This window comes from Lygodium microphyllum, chromosome 29, assembly GCF_053477565.2.
Source record: "Lygodium microphyllum isolate KBCC chromosome 29, Lygodium_microphyllum_v1.1.10, whole genome shotgun sequence".
Classification (NCBI taxonomy): Eukaryota; Viridiplantae; Streptophyta; class Polypodiopsida; order Schizaeales; family Lygodiaceae; genus Lygodium; species Lygodium microphyllum.
Window position 1 is genome coordinate 55,114,326 of NC_141163.1, and position 17,049 is coordinate 55,131,374.

Consider the following 17,049-nt stretch of genomic DNA (forward strand, 5'->3'; position numbering starts at 1 on the left):
GACTGGGAGCTGTAGCCAACAAATACCTGTTTTCGGGAAGCCGCTTCAAATTTGTCACGGTGAGCCTTGGGAATGTGAACATAGGCATCACACCCAAAGACCCGAAAGTAAGAAACATCTGGCTTCGTCCCAAAATAAGCCTCAAATGGAGTCATCCCTTCCACGGCCGAAGTAGGGGATCGATTAAGGATGTGGACTGCAGTAGCCACAGCCTTGGCCCACAGAACCTGAGGGGTCTGTCGGTGCTCCATCATGGTGCGTGCCATCTCGATCACACTGCGGTTCTTCCATTCTAGAATACCATTTTCTTGAGGAGTATTGGTATTGGCATACTCCTGGTGAATTCCTCTATCTGCACAAAACCGAGCAAATTCATTAGACACAAATTCACCTCCCTTGTCGGATTGCAAGGTCTTCAACTTCCGGCCTGATCGGTTCTCCTCAAAGAGAAGCCAATCCTTGAAGTGCGAGAAAGCTTCTGACTTTAGTGCCAAAAAGTAGGCCCATGTCATCCTGCTATAGTCATCCACGATCAGCATGAAGTACGAGCTCCCACGCAGGGACTCATTCCTCATAGGGCCACATAGATCCGTAGATACTAACTCCATCGGTGAAGTAGACCGCCGCGAAGCGGTGTGGGAAATCTGTCCACGTGACGCCTTCCGAAGATAGTCATAGTTCAGGTGACCAAACCGAGCATGCCACAATTCAGACTGTGACTGTGAGGTAAGAAGAAGAGAAGAGAGGGCAGTGGAAGACTTCAGTTTGTAAATGCCGTTCTCCTCATATCCAGATGATAGAACCTTCCTCGATTCACGATCAAGGACTCGCACAGTAGAACTGTCAAATTCCACCAAAAGACCAAGGGAGCAAATCTTATGAACTGAAAGGAGATGGTACCCTAATCCTGGTACATGCAAAACCTCTGAGGTATGGGTGCCACCTCGTCCATCCGGAATAAGCTGCATCTTACCCCGACCTGCAATAGAAACTGAAGAGCTGTCTCCAATGAGAACCTGCCCACGCGAAGGTCGCAGCTGGGCAACACCATCTGATGAAGGAGTCATGTGCCGTGAGGCACCACTATCAATAATCCACTCTCGAGATTGGGGAGCCGCCATCGCAGCATCAGAAGCATTCGGTGACGCGTCCTCAATGACAACTAAATGTAGAAATGCAGCTGATGAGGGTGCAGCCACCGCTCCAGAATCCTTGGTTTCCTTCTTCTTGGTGTCCTTCGAGTCTTTGTCAGGGCAATCCTTCTTCCAATGGCCAGTCTTTCCACAAATATGGCATGTGGAGTCTTTGTCCTTGTCCTTCTCCTTGTCCTTCTTGGACTTGTTATCCCCCTTCTTCTTCTTTTGGTCCTTCCCCTTCTTCTGAGAGACTTGACCTGTCAACGCCTCCGTCTTGGAAGCATTCTGTCCCTTTAATTGTTCCTCTTGGTCCAAGACCATAGGAACCAACTCTTCCCACCGAAGAGTAGACTCTCGCCCCGAAGCAATAAGGGCAGAGTAAAATGTACCGAATCGTGGCGGCAACTGGGACAAGAGTGTGATCGCCATGTCTTCGGAGGAAATTGGCTTCCCCGCATTCTGAACCTGCATCTGTAGCTGCCTTAGCGTGTTAATGTGTTCCCTTAGCGAAGAAGACTTATTGACGGACAAGGTCCGCATCTGTACCTCCAAAGAAACCCTCTTCATCAGGGTCATCCGATTGTACATTTGATCAAGCTCCAGCCATATCTCACGAGCCACCGTCAAGTGCTCGATGTGAGCGATCACGGCTGTAGTGCATGATAGAAAGAGAAAGGATCGAATCCTGGCATTCAGTTTATCCCAATGAGACTGGGCCCTGGCCAACTCCGCACGAGCATCGGAAGAGAGTTTGGACTCATCTCTTACCGAAGGCCGGTCAATATCCTCCTGTACCAACTCCGCCAAATCATAGGACTCAAGGATGGCCAACATCATAACGCACCAAATGCGGTAGTTGTCGCCGTCGAGCTTCTGATCTGTAGGAAGAGCCGGTAAGACAGGCACCTTCCGGTCCATAATCGCCTGGAACTCCAAGTCCATCTCCGTAGACATCTTCACCTGCAATGCCTTCTCAAATGCAAAAGCAACCCCCTCTGACTGAGTAAACTCAGCCTCCTAAGGCTCTTCCGCGTCCCGAAGCTTCTTCACCCGCCGGAGGCGATGAAAAAGCAAAAACCTGCACTTTTAGGTTGAAAACTCAAACTTCCTCCGCGTCAAACAGCAGTAAACAGCAGTAAACAGCAGCAAATCCACCACCTGTACTCCTTTCCTGTGCGCCCACACTCGTTTCAGCCTTGTTCCAAGGCGCAGCCCTCCTGTCTGCCCTTAAACGCAAAAAACGCAAATTTGTGTCGCGATGGAAACTCCTTTTCAGGTTGATTCTGCGCTCAGTCAGCCCTCAAACACTGCTCTGATACCATGTCAGAGTGCAGCGGTGCGGAAGCGTAGGACTGAGAGAGAGAGAACGCAAAGAGAAAAGGGAGAGAGAGACAGTGTACAATGAAGATCTGCTGTATAAAGAATGCTGAATACAAAGATATACACGGGCGCAGTGCGCTGGGCTGCGTGTCTCCACCTCGACGATGCGACCTGCTGTCCACCTCGAAGTCTGCTGCAGTCTGCACTGTCTGCTGTCTGAAATCTGTGAACAGAGACAGAAATCTGCACGGCACCGGTCTGTAATCTGCGACAGAGAAGAATGTGTAGACTGCTGGAAACGTCGGCAATAAATAGGCGAAAAACCACCTAGAACGGGGCGCCAAAATAGGGCGCAGCCTGGAATAAATCTGCAGCAGACAGTCGGACTGCCACGTGGCAGTCCGACTGCTGCAGGTCCGACTGCAGCAGTCCGACTGGACTGCACCAGGCTGAAACCTGCCTGGCTGTGATCTCTAATCTCTCTAACATCTCATACTAGTGAAATTTATATAATAAATCATGGACATTGCATGAATCTAAGGTCTTCTTGACAGAATATCAGCTACACTATTTTGCTTCCTAGGAATATGTAGCATTTGAAAATTAAATTTAGCTAAATAATTGACCCATCAAATATGCTTCTCAGAAATCTTTGATTGCTTGAGAATATGTCTCAAACTATCATGATTCCTCTTGATGAGAAATTCTCCACCTAAAAGATAGTCTCCAATGTTTTAAAGCTTGAATGATAGTCATTAACTCCTTTTTATAGGTACTAGCATTTTTCTCTACATTTTGCAACCTTTTTCTTACATAAGCGACTACATGCCCTTCTTGATTTAAGACTCCACCAATGCAATCTCTTAAAGCATCACATTTCACAAAGAAAGGTTTTGACAAATTAGGTATACTCAAAGCAAGTCATTTGCTTATTGTAATTTTGTTGAGGGCCTTGTAGTCAATACACATGTATCACGATCGATCTTTCTTTTGCACTAACAAGCTCGAAGAAAAAAGGTGCAAAACTAGGTCGTATCAGACCCTTTTCCAAGGGCTCTTTCACTTGCTTCATAATCTTCTCGTGTTCGACTCATACGATAAGGTGGCCTATTTGGAGGTGAGCTTCCAAGAATGAGATCAATGTAATGTTCTTCTGGCCTCTCTAGTGGCAACTTGTCAAGTAAAGTGTCTGCAAAACAATCTTTATACTCCTTTAAGAAACTCATTTGCTTGTTCATATCACAGATGGACTCTTCAATTATTGACTCTATGTTAGAATCTTTGACAAAAATCAAGTACGAGAAAATAGACTTTTTCATTGCTTTACAAATTTGTACGTGGCATAAGATGGGAATAGAATTTCCTTTCCATTTTCACATCAAAAGATAGATTTTTACCCTTGAAAGGAAGGCTGGATCTATTCTTCAATGCCAGGGTATTCCTAATACAACATCACAATGACCAAGATCTCCCATGACAAAACTCTCACTATCTACATACTCTCCTATCTCAATTATAGTTTCCCAAGAATGGGAGTAACTTCAAATTCCATTCCTTGAAAAGCAGCACCTAACATTTCAGGTGTTCCAAACCTCTCCTTTGATAGATGTAGGGCTTCAACAATCCAAGGATGGATATAATGATTTGTAGTCCCCCATATCAAAATGAATGAGAATAGGTTAATTAGCAATCTCACCCTAGGCCATAAAAAGCTTCATTTTCTTTGACGGAGATTCATCCTGCTGTGCAAGAATTCCTTAGGTATAGCATTCACTTGAGGTGTCCTTCAGGGGCTGGTTTTCCTTCTTTGCCTTACTAGGACTTTGACTAAACATGTGTTCTTTCCATCCACAAGAGAAACATCGTCCTTCTGTTGTACGTCTGCAAATCACTGATATGTTAGCTTTTTTTTAGATAGCAAAGGTAGTGTATCTCCATCCTTATGCTTTGGTTCTTGTTTATCTGACTTCTTTTGATCAAACTTCTAGAGCCTTTGATGGGAACGAAATTTCCATTTGAGCAACTTCCAAAAATAGTAACCTTCTAAATTAAAGAAGTTGCTAAATTTAGATTTTGGAGAGCTTCGTTATGTAGGTTCACCGGTTCGTGGTTTGTTTCTTTGATCATGAGTATTTGGTTTCACTTTCTAAAACCACTCATTATATGGCTTCTAGTCAATGTAACTATTGTAAAAGTCTTAGTCATTTGAGCTTTATGGTCAATTTGACTGCCCAACTAAACTTTTAATTTCTCTTGGGCATCTCGTCAATGACAACCTAAGTATAATTACAAGGCATTCTGACCATTGGCCACCCTTAAATAAAAAGATCAACATTTAATCATATTTTGAAACACTGAAATAATACAAATCGCCTTTCAAAGTATGAGGATCGTATTAATTTGAATCAATCAGACAATATGTCTTGGTAACAATTGATATACAAAAGGTTGGTTACATAATTCATAGCTAGGCTTTGGACAAGATGCCATGCATGGCCACTCCAAAGCCAAGGCATGTATGTTTCTTTTGTTTTCTATATTTAGACTTCAGTTGCACATCAGTGTATAATCATCCGTTCCTAGGTTTTGGCAAGACACCATGCACAGCCAATTCAAAGCTAGAGCATATGCGTCCCTTTTGTACTCAAGTATCTATGTTCATCTAGGCCATGTTTGAGGACTTTTATTGTGGCAAAGTTCCATGGTTTCTATGGGTGTGATCCTCAAAGAGGTAGTGGCTCCATGGATAGATATCATTCACTCCAACCCAATTGTATTAGCTTTGTGATTCCCTTCTCCTGTCACTGTAATATATCCTTGTGGCCCTCTCAATTGTTTTTTGCCTATCTTTAAGTCCACTCAATTGGTCATTTAGCCCTTTGTAAATATTTCTACTCGATAATTTAAAGTTCTCCACGGGAGAGAGAGAGAGAGAGAGAGAGAGATAACTATCCTTTTTCTTGGAAAGTTTAGCTCCTCCTTTCTAACATTTGGCATGCTATGGTGGACACCAAGATGCATCCTTTTCATTGGTAAGCCTAAGCATCATGGTCCGAGCAACCCACATGAAGGCTCTATGTCGATCATTTTTTATCTTATTCACTTTCTCATTTTTGATACTAAAAGGACTTCTTTAGTGGCAACTTGATCTTATTTAGCATGGTGACACTATCTACAAAGAATTTAGTACCTTGGCATCGGGCAATCTCTTTAGTGACCCTGCCCAGATTTTGTACTCCTTTGTGCTCTTTTTTTATGTGACTTTTGTACTTTTTCAGTCTTTTGATATAATATCATCACTCATTAACGTCTACAAGAGACCAAAATGACCTATAAGACCATAAGCTACAACTATCTATAGAAATGATACAAGTTTCTAAAGTTAAACAATACAGCAAAAGAGATCTAAATATAGAGTGTAAATGCTAATAACAAAAGAAACTAGCTAATAGTATGATGAGGGTATATATCATCTCAAGAAATAACTCTTGAGCATAACCTCAATCTCTTCCATGTAGCCCCAAGGGGAGAGGGGGGATGGGGGAGAGAGAGAGAGAGAGAGAGTATTTGTGTGCATGTTTCCTAGGCAAGTTGCCTTGGCAGTACAATTCTTCATTTCTTCTACACGAATATCAATGGATACATAATATAGTTGTTAGATCAAGTTTCTCTTGAGTTTTCATGCAACGGGATAACCTCCTTTGACATGTTAATTTGTAATGTGCAAAGAGTGGCCAGACAATATGGAATTTATCATGCTTTCCTTTCCAAACAAAGATTGCATGCTGCTAAGGAACTATTGGTATTGATTCAATCTCTTCTAGTTGATTCTCTAGAGGATTCTCATTTGGTTTTGCTATCTATGCTATGCAATTGCTAGACTTTGTCAAACACTTTTAGCTACAATCCTATCAGCAAGCTAAACTTGCTGCTTTGCTAGAGGGATTGTAGGATAGTAGTCGTCAATCACATAAACCTTATCAGGAGAGGCACGCACGGGAGAATGCAGTGAGACTGAAAATTTCTGCTCAACTAATGATCACGGATCTCCAAGCTATTGTGCAATTGTGTCAGTAATATTTCATGGATCTACTTAGGTTGCAGCAACCCACTTTAGACAGATAGTATGTATAAGAGATTTTCCAAAGTGTTAGCTAATTGATTGCATGAACATATTCTTGATATTGTCCATCATGCACAATATGGCTTTATTAAGGTGAGGAACATTCTGCATAACATCTTGAATATGAAAATGGGTATTGACTACACCCAACACACAAACTAGGAAGTAATGTTGACTTAGCTGGACTTGGAGAAAGCCTTCGACTACCTTGAATTCTCATTTCTTGCCCAGGTCATGCACAAGATGGGGTTTGAGCCCAAAATGTCTCATTTGATATACACTATTAGCAGGGCTCATCCTTGAGAATCATGCTCAATGGTTGTGTTATGAAGTCATTGTTCTTTCCCAATCTATCAGACAGGTTTGCCCTTTGAGTCCTCTGCTTTTGCTCTTGCAATACACCCTATCCTGACAATGTTATCGCAATTGGCAGTTGGTAGGCTTGTCCCTTCCTTCACGAAGACAGTTTATTGGCCAAGTCTTGATTGATGATACCTTCCTTGAGAATCATGCTCAATAGTTGCATTACGAAGCCATTTGTTCTTTCCTGATTTATTAGACAGGCTTGCCCTTCAAGTCCTCTGTTTTTGCTCTTGCAATACACCCTATCCTGACAAAGTTATCACACTTGGCAGCCAATGGGGAGTTGGTAGGCTTGTCCCTTCCTTCACGAAGACAGTTTATTGGCCAAGTCTTGATTGATGATATCTTTACGATCTTGAAGGCTAATCAGGACAATATTCACAAAGCTTTAGCTCTACTTGGTAAGGACACCTTTTGCACGTTATGGTAAAAACTTAAGGATTTAAACACTGCAGTTTTTAAGCAGGGCTATAAAGTAAAATCTCAACATGAAGAATGCAGTTCAGATATCGTAGCTGTTGCAAACTGTGATAGTGACTTTTTGACATAATGAAACATAGTGTTTGCAAGCAGTCATGTAAAGAAGCATGAGCTTAATTTAACTATCCAATAACTGACCATAATGTCATGGAGAATGGTCCCATCTCGAAGGATTGCGTGAATACGTCCCATTGCCTGCAAATTTAACATTCATAAATTGAGCAAAACACATGATTGCCATGTCCACGATTGATAATAACCGAAAACTTTAAACAGTTCCTTGAGCTGAAGCTTTAGCAAATTTATAAACATGGGGAACTTCAGGTTTGATTAGCAAGTCATTTAAGCCCTAGTTTCTAGAAGGTGCAGAGCCATAGCAGATTTGTATTCTGTTGATATCATTCACCATGAAAATATTTGATTGAACAAAATGACTAACCTGAGAGATCTAAGAGCCCCATTCTTTGGGTGTGACAAAGCCACCCCTCACATATGGAAGGTCAATAGTTTCCTAATGATTGGAGGCACTAGGGGCCCACCTCTACAATGCCTTTACATCTGGATCCCTACTGCCTTGGCTACCATATGAATTCCTGATTCAGACTGCATCACCTGTCCAAATTCTTAGTCAATGACAGGAAGAAGTGGAACATACTCCTGGGGTCCAGAGATGCGCATGAAGACTCCAAAGCCTCAATGCTCTTCCTGAAAGGTCTACTGAGTGATTAAATGATAAATCTGTAAGTCCATTGCAGAAGGTCTGACTTGTCTGGAGTACAAGCGGCTCTCCTAGAGAACTTGTGCTGCTTCCTCCTACATGCATTAAATAACCTGGTTGTAGCCTCAGCCAAAAATGTAACAACTAGAAATTCAAATGTCCCCTAAACCAAGCATCCAGCTGGCCTCTACATGGCCTGCTGTCTACTATTTGCAGACTGACGATGTCTATCTCTAGACAGACAATTGAGATTTGCGAAGGAAGAAGCAGAGAAGGTGTAGAGGAGGTAGGATGAGAAGAATGGTGCAAAAGCGAGAGAATGAAAATGAGTGCAGATAGGCTCTCAAGGCAGCAAGCATGACGAGGGGCTGTAGAACATGCAAGGATGAGACTGTGGGAAGAGATTTGGACAGTCCATTTTTCAACTACTTTTCGTGTATTTGAATCCAGTCTTTGAGAACCTTAGACCAATCGAACATGGACATGATCACAATTGCTTGTTCATAGGGACAATCATTGGTAGAAAGGGAGACAAACATGTCTAGGAGGTTGGAGGGCTGAAGACTATGGACCAAGCAATGCTTGCACTTTGTTTTTGTTTTTCCCTTGACCTAAAGTTGTTTGATTAGGCAAGAAATAGGGATAACAAAGTTTCTAACTTTACTTGATCTCCATGGAGCAACGACCTCTAGAAGGAACCTTGATCAACCATGCCCCTACCACACTGGCCACTTAGAGCCAACTTCTCCCAAGCATAGATAGGGGGTGCCACCAAAGGAGATCAAAGTATAAAGAGACAGTTCCACAATGAAACACCACAGGAGTTATCTTGGACTAAACTGAATCACTCTAATGTGCCTGAAGTCCAGCCCCCGGACTAGACACAATGGACTTACAAGCTCTTACTCTAGACCTCACATTTGTGCTACCAGCCATACTTCATAATCCAATGTTGAGAATCCTAAAGAACAAGCCATTACCAAGGAGAGGATTGATTAGTTCCAGCACAGTTTTAGTAGTACCTCAGCTGCATCGTTCTAGTTGTATCCTGGTCAATACATGCAAAGCCTTAAGACAAAAAACAGAAAGAAAGAAAAGCATGGCCTATCAACACTTACAGTTGTGAAATCAATTCCGGCATTTTCTTCAGCTGAATAGTCATCTGCACTAATGTCAACAAACTTGATCGTACCATAATCCTTGTTACACTCTCGTAGCATATTCACCTAGCATGCACCATGTCCTGTTATTAAAAGATGGCCAATAATGTGCATGCCATAGTTACAAAAGGTTTTGATAGTATATCTATGCAGGTTTGCATGATAACTTGTCAGAAAGCTTCAAGTCATAAACAACATATTGTTGAATAAGCAAACTAAATGCATCATATCTAGTTGCCCATGTGGTATCAAGACAACTCAGTATGAACTTAAATATCTTCTAACACCATCGCTATTTACGCAATTATGAAACATACACATGCTTTGTGTGAAATCAATTGTTTAAGTAAGTGAGCATGCCATGCATACACATTATGCAAATATGAAACATACACATGCTTTGTGTGAAATCAATTGTTTAAGTGAGCATGCCATGCATACACATACATATGTATGTAAACACACATGCATAGGTACACAATGTGTACATTGTGTACCTATGCATGCATGCATGTATACATGCATGCATCCATGAGTGCGTGCATAGGTAGATATGTATCTATGTACATACATGTGCATGTGTGCACACACACACGAATATGCTTAAAATACATACATGATGTGTGCATGCATACATGTCTCCATACATACATATGTACACACATGGATGCATAGACATACAAAAATCTGCACAAAATGCATACATAATGTGTGCAACACCAAGAGCTGCAAGCACACATGAGAGTGTCAAGAAGTGAGATAGTCATGAGTCAAGACTAGCACGTGACAGCCAAGGAACAATTTGGGAGAAAGAGGAATATAACAGTCAAAAAACCATTTGGGAGAAAGAAGAATGTGACAACCAAGAAACAATTTGGGAAAAAGAAGACTGTGACAGTCAAAAATGACTTGGAAAATTGTGGGAAAACGTTGAGTTTTTTTTAAAGCCATTTCAGAGACTGAAACGGCCCACCTTTCATGCACACTGAAATGTTTGGCAGTTTCATCCCCACATATGATTGAGCCGCAAGGTCTGTATCATAGTCCAATCCTACTTCCATACTCGTATGCATGCATGGAAAAATTTCTCTCACCATGCAATGTGTTATTTGTTGATTGAAGTAATTAAATATACATTCTAAAAGCTCTCTCTCAATGGGAAGGTGTTATTTGTACATTGAAGTAATTGAATAGTTGTTTTCCACCAAAAACCAAAAAAATAAATATTAAAAAAATCTATGAAACATTGAGAAACAGCTTAACAGCTGGTGATCCAACAAGTGGCAAGAAAGACATGAATTATTAGGTGAGAAAATGTATAACAATGCATGCTGAAGTGCAGACATGTGGCTGGCAGTACAAAAAGAATTCTCACTAAGAAAGTTTACCAGATGTTTCTAAAATTCAATGGAAGATCAAGGCAACAGAAATAAAGAGTCATGTGAAAGTAAAAGGAGATACCTCACGCATGCAAAGAGGGCAGTCACCATCATAAAGCATTTTAACTTTCCATTTATCATCGACATTCAGTGATCTCACTTTGATAGCTTCGGAATTGTCACTTTCTAGTTTTGAGGGAAGCTGGATTGAAGTATTATTGGAAGCTTTGTAACAAAAAGAAACTGACACACAGAAAAACAAAAGATTTAAAGGCCTGTCATTACACATTAAAAATTTTGGACCTTGGTCCTACTTGAACACTGGAAAGTTAAAACCATTTAGCTTGAAAGTTTTTATGCTCTCCTCTGTTTCTGTCTTCTTAATATTCATCCATAATACAAAGTAAACCTTGTGCCTTTTGAACAATGTTTGCAATAAATTAAATGCAACCATTATGGAAATTTATTGCTGTATCTAAACATTTTCAGGAGCGTGATCACCAAATCTTACATGCTTCCCCTATGGCACCACAGCAGGATCAACTTGGCATATTGAATGACACAGCAATTGCTGCCAAAACAAGGCAGAGAGAAGGAGAGAGGAGAGAGAATAAACTCAGAAAACACTTGCATGTGCTTCATGATAGAACTTTTAGAATATGCATATGAAGATGTTCTATGTATGTGCACACATTCAGTTTATGTGCACATGCGTGAGTATGTGGGGGTGTGTTTGTGGAAGAAAGACTGAAGAAGGTCTGTGTATCTCATACTATTGTGGTCAGTAATACAGAGCCAAAACCCATCTATGACCCGAGTCACTAGCAAGAGAACCCCCTGTGGATAGGAAATCCTTTTACAGGAAATGAAATAGGCCTGATATAGCCATTAGTCTGCCAAAGATCACTGGCATGCAAATGCTGGAATTGATATCTCTATCTGTGGGCGGCATCCTTAGTGAGGCTGGCGGAGGAGCTAAATTCAATGAAATAGAAGCCAAGATTTGTAAGAACAGCCAGGGATCCTTCCCCATTGAAAGCAGCCAAAAAATATTTCCAACTGAATGAGCTGCTAGTGTCCACATGAATCAATTTTGGAAACTCACAAAACTTCTTGCTTGGAGGAAGAAGATGGTGCAAAAGCTTTGGCACTCTGAATTCCCTAAGAAATGTGCATTTTGGTGGCATTACCTACTTAATACTTTCCCGAATGAACAGTTGCTGGATATCACCTATTGCCCCTGCCACTTGTTCCTACTATCTCCTAATTACATTGGAGCTTCCCTGCTTCTCATGGTTTCTTCATTAGCTCTCACAGCAAGTGGTAGGTCAAATCCCCATGACATCACTTCCACCAGTAGTTTTGGATCTATGGTCACATTCACCAGCCAAACATTTGCTTCTTTGCCACATTATTTAACCCTTTGGACGATGTGGACTGCCTAAACCACTGCCTCTTCAAGGCCCTCAGCTATAATTGTTTTAGGCACTCAATCCATAAATCCCCATGCTAAAGTCCAGTCCAACACAAAAGTGAAAGAGATGGGTATGCTCCATCTGTAAAGTGGTCATGGACAGTATCTTGCCCTAGATTTTGATGGTACTCTACTTCTACAAGCTCAATAGAGACCATACAAAGAACTCAATCCTAAGAAGACGAGAAGCTACAGGTTATTTTCCACTAATTCTAACTGTACTCTATTTTGTGTGGCCTTAATAGAGGCCCATTCATTTAATGAAACTTGGCATTTTACAAAACCAACCCCCCCCCCCACACACACACCTGAAACCTCCCCAAGAACAGGGAAAAACGTGAGATGCACGTAGAAGCAAATGAGAGTAAGTCTAGGGCCATGGAGATATTCTACACAGCATCAAGTACCCTAATTAATCAGCACAAGTTCTATGGATTTTGGGTATGTGACACTAGGCAGCCAAATTGGAGACCACATGAGGATCTCATCTGGAACCCCCACAAGACAATGATAAGATAGCTTGGATGCCATGTTGGGATCGATACTTCTTCAGAGCAGCAATTGGCACCTCTTCTTTTGATCATCAGATAGAAGCTCCTCTATTGGAGCTTGATGAGGCTTTCGCTAGCAAGGAATGGTCACCAATCAAGTTCTACTTGTGACATGTGGTGCATATCTTCTATTTGAACATTCTCCAAGTCATGCTTAGGCTAAGGTAAACCATTTTATCGAGGACTTTATTTGCTTAGGAGGAGATGGGAGCCTAAATAGAGCAAGGTTGGCTTGGGATATTATCACCCTAGATTGAGAGAAGGCTCAGGGATCATAGAATGAGAGAGCTAGAGTAGAACCTTACTCCTTAACCTCATTGTCAAGTCTCCTTCTAGGCAAGGAGCCTTGGAAATGAAAGGAGAAGCCCGAGTGAGAGCACAAGCAAGCAAAAGCAATAGAGTTATGAGCTATTATGGATGGAGCAAGAGAGTAAGAGAGGGAGACTCGAGATGTGGGGACTCCAAATTTCACAATGTGCGACCAGCCTCCCTTATTCTATTAGACACTGAAAGAATAAAGAATAAAGTGATGGGCACTTGCCATCTACAGTATACAAGTGTGCACGTACTATCAATATAGTGATTACATGGGTGGCGTAGGCACAAGGTGCCTTTATTTCCAAGAACCTCCCACTTTAAGGTGAATGTGCCTCTACTAAGGAGAGAACAAGGAAAAAGTGACAAAGTACAAATGTACATATAAAGTACAACAAGATGAGGAAATATGTCATCTCATCCAACGCCCATCATCTTCCTAAGGAAGGCCACTAAGAGACTTTTAGTGAACGTATCTGCAGGATTTTAGTCAGTTGAGATCAAAGCTCAATGGACTTGTCCTCAATGACCTCTTTAATAAAGTGGTAATGCACCTCAATGTGCTTTGTCTTCGCATGGAAAACCAACAGATTCTTGGTCAATTGAATAGCACTCATAGAATCCGAATGTAGTGTAGGGATTACATTAGTAATACCAAGGTCTACTACTAGATAGCCTAACCAAAGAACCTCCTTGCAAGCCTCACTGGCTACAACATACTCTACCTCTGTAGTAGTAGATAGGGTCATGCATTTCTGCACCTTGGACATCCAAGAAACAACATCTCCAACAAAGGTGAAGACATAGCCAGAGGTGGACTTCCTACTGTTTGCATGTCCTACATAATCAGAGTCAGTGTAGCCCACGACTCATGTATCCTGGCGACCATAACATATGCACATATCTGCAATGCCCTTAAGGTACCTCATGATACCCTTCAAGGCATCCCTATGTCACCTGCCAGGTGTAGCCATAAGCGTGCCAAAACTTCCACCACAAATGCTATGTCAAGACGAGTAGCAATCATGGTATACATCAAATTGTCCACTGCGGATACATAAGGAATCTTGGCCATCTCAACCTTTTGCTCATTAGACTGCTGACAATCGGCTTGAATAACTTTCACATGAGAAGGCAATGAATATCCAATAGGCTTAATGTCCTGCATATGAAACCATTGAAGAACCTTTTGATTGTATTGTAAAACCAGCCTTCCTTCTCGGAATAGGGTGGTTTAACCTAATTAAGCACTTAATAACAACAATAAATAAATGCACATAAAATGAAATACACACTTTACCATAACATTCTTGGATAGTAAACACCCTGTTGGCCCCAAAATTGGCGCCCCTTGCGGTATTTTTTTAGCTTTCATTCAATTGGAAGGAGTACAACTCGAGATTCTTCAATCTCCTCCTGCTAACCAATTGCTTGCTGTCATAAATGACCAGCAAGCCTTTTGGGTCATTTGCCCCTTGATTCACCCAGGACTTATTCTCCAATTCGACCCTTGGCTGGCCAAATGTTGCCCCCAAATCAATTCGGGATGGGCTGGCTTCTAAAATCCCTTGATAATCTTCAATTATCAGCTGCTGATTTCAGTTCCTTGAGCCTTCAATCTCTGGCACAGATCCCAAGGAGGCTGCTAAACCCTAATTTCTGCTGTAAATTAGGGTTTACTGCAGAAATTACAGATCAGCCCACCAAAAATGGCTGAGATCTCATCCGAATGGCTAAGAATTGCTAAGAATGGCTGAGCATAGGCTGAAGGATATGAGAGAATGCTGTAGAGAGAGAAAATTCTGAGATTTGTTGCAAAGAACTGATCAAAATCAGCTGCTGCCCTGCTGTACCAGCCCCAAACGGATGCACCAACAACAATAGGAGCACCAGAGACTGTGAAACACAGGAGAAAGTGCATCAGCAGCAATTGCCAGCTTCCCAAGGTCAAGAATATGCAATCTCCATCACCAAAATGGTCTCCAATGGCTGGGAATTGGCCCCAAAAGCTGGCAGCAACAGTCCAACACCTCTTTCCAACAGCTCCAAAATGAAAAAACGAGATTTCCCTCTCCCTTCAGCCCTATTTAGCCTTTCTCCCACTTGCATGGGAAAGTTTTGCCAAGTGGCAGCTTTCTTAATCCATTTTCAGCCATTTCCAGCCATTTACTTAATTTTCAAAATTAATTAATTCTGAAAATTAATTCAACCCTTAATCCATGCCCAGAAAATTGACCTTGCCCATCCAAAAATTAGTTGGCTAGGCCATTTGCAACCCAAAGTGGTCCCATGCATTAATTGACCCTTGGACAAGCATTAATCCATTAATTAATGCCTACTCCCTAGTGTCACCACTGACACTTAATGGCCAATTAATGGTCCTAGGGGCAAACTGACACCAAAATTCACCTAGAATCTAACAAGTGTAACTTGTTACAACTTTTACCTTTGACACCCATCTTTTTCATAGGGTCCTTCGGCCTTCAACTGTGAAAAAGTAGCTTGCACCTCACATGTGCATCTTTTAATTGCACATTTGATTAATCCTTTAATCAAATGTCAATTAAACATAAGCAAAGCATCAATTTTTCACGTCCTCCTGACATATTGCTTCTATGATACGTAAAGGAGTCCCTTAGAGTGATTGCGCGTAATGCGCATCCCAAGAATATGTGAGGCTTGTCCCTTGTCTTTCATCTCAAGGCTCTTCTTGATCTGACTTTTCAAGGCATCTAGCTCCCAACAATCAACATATCATCCATATAGAGTACCGAAATCATAAGGCTACCATCACAAGCTTTCTTCCTGTATAAACACGGATCCATATCACTACGGGTATATCCCTATGAATTCATAAAAGTATCAAACTTGTAGTATCATTCCCTAGGGGCTTTCTTAAGGCCATAAAGGCTCTTTCTCAACTTACACACTAGGTGTTCCCTACCTCTTTCCTCAAAGCCCTTAGGTTGCTACATATAAATCTCATCATGCAAGTCTCCATGTAAGAAAGCCATCTTGATATCCATCTGATAGAGGTCCAAATCTGCACAACCAAAGCCAATAGGGTAGCTATCTTAACTACAGAAGAAAAAACTTCATCGAAGTCAACACCATGCTCCTACTTAAAACCCTCACTGCAAATATACATTAAGGCCTTATACATTGGCTTGGGGCATCCAAGGGTACTCTTCAACTCGTACACCCACTTGCATGGCAAAGCTTGCTTTCCACTAGACAAAAACCCTAATCTGCAAAACAGAAATTATTGTTCAACAATAGCCACGGGAAGCATGCTAGAAATTGGAAGCTCCGAGACTTGGATCAACAAGGCTGAAGCTGTTTTTAGTCAAATTCAAGTTGAGGGACCAACAAATGAATGAATTTGGGGCATTTTCCATCTCCATCAAAGCGGGTGAAGGCCAATTGATTGCCCAAATCAAGGGGCAAATCAAATTGAAGACTTACCGGTCATTTTGGACAACATGGAGAGTTGGAATACCGAAAGGGATCGGGAGAATCCCATTGTACATCAACTTCTTCTTCAATTAAGTTAAATAAATACCGAAAGAGGTGCCAGTTTTGGGGCCAATAAGATGTCCATCGTCCAAGATTGTAAGTTAATTTACATTTCTCGGTTTTTTAATAAATGTTACTGCTGTAACTAAGTTGTAATTAGAGAATTACCACCCATCCACGGAAGGAAGACTGGTTTCATTATATGTCATTTAATGGGCATCCCTATGCACATGAGGCTTCACTTTAGCAATCTATACATGGGCATGGTGCTAGTATGCATGCACAAGGGAATAATTTTCAACACACATTTCCACAACCAACTATGTGTTGCACTAAAACACGCTATATAGTTAATTAGCATCTTTAAATAGCCCCAAAACATGCTTAATTAATGAAAAACACAAAATTTTTATGTGGTTCGAGAGAGTTTCTTTGGGGCATCCTTCAACATCTATAAATAGACAAGCTACGCACCATTCAATCCATCCCTTTTGTACAAGTTTTCACCCCTCTG

General features: G+C 41.4%; 1 protein-coding gene across 6 annotated transcripts in view; it reads right to left on the reverse strand.

The window, feature by feature from the left end:
- LOC148010646 (Putative thiol-disulfide oxidoreductase DCC) overlaps positions 1-17,049 on the reverse strand; it is a 44,653-nt gene that overhangs the window by 12,921 nt on the left and 14,683 nt on the right. For 4 of the 6 annotated variants that reach the window (XM_087671904.1, XM_087671899.1, XM_087671900.1 and 1 more), the window contains 3 exons: positions 10,762-10,922; positions 9,259-9,366; positions 7,561-7,617 (listed from right to left, as the gene is read on the reverse strand). In XM_087671904.1, coding sequence (XP_087528030.1) covers positions 7,561-7,617; positions 9,259-9,366; positions 10,762-10,800 — 204 coding nt within the window. In that variant the 5' untranslated portion in view covers positions 10,801-10,922. The remainder of the gene's footprint in view (positions 1-7,560; positions 7,618-9,258; positions 9,367-10,761; positions 10,923-17,049) is intronic. The other 2 variants (XM_087671902.1, XM_087671903.1) reach the window with 1 other exon arrangement.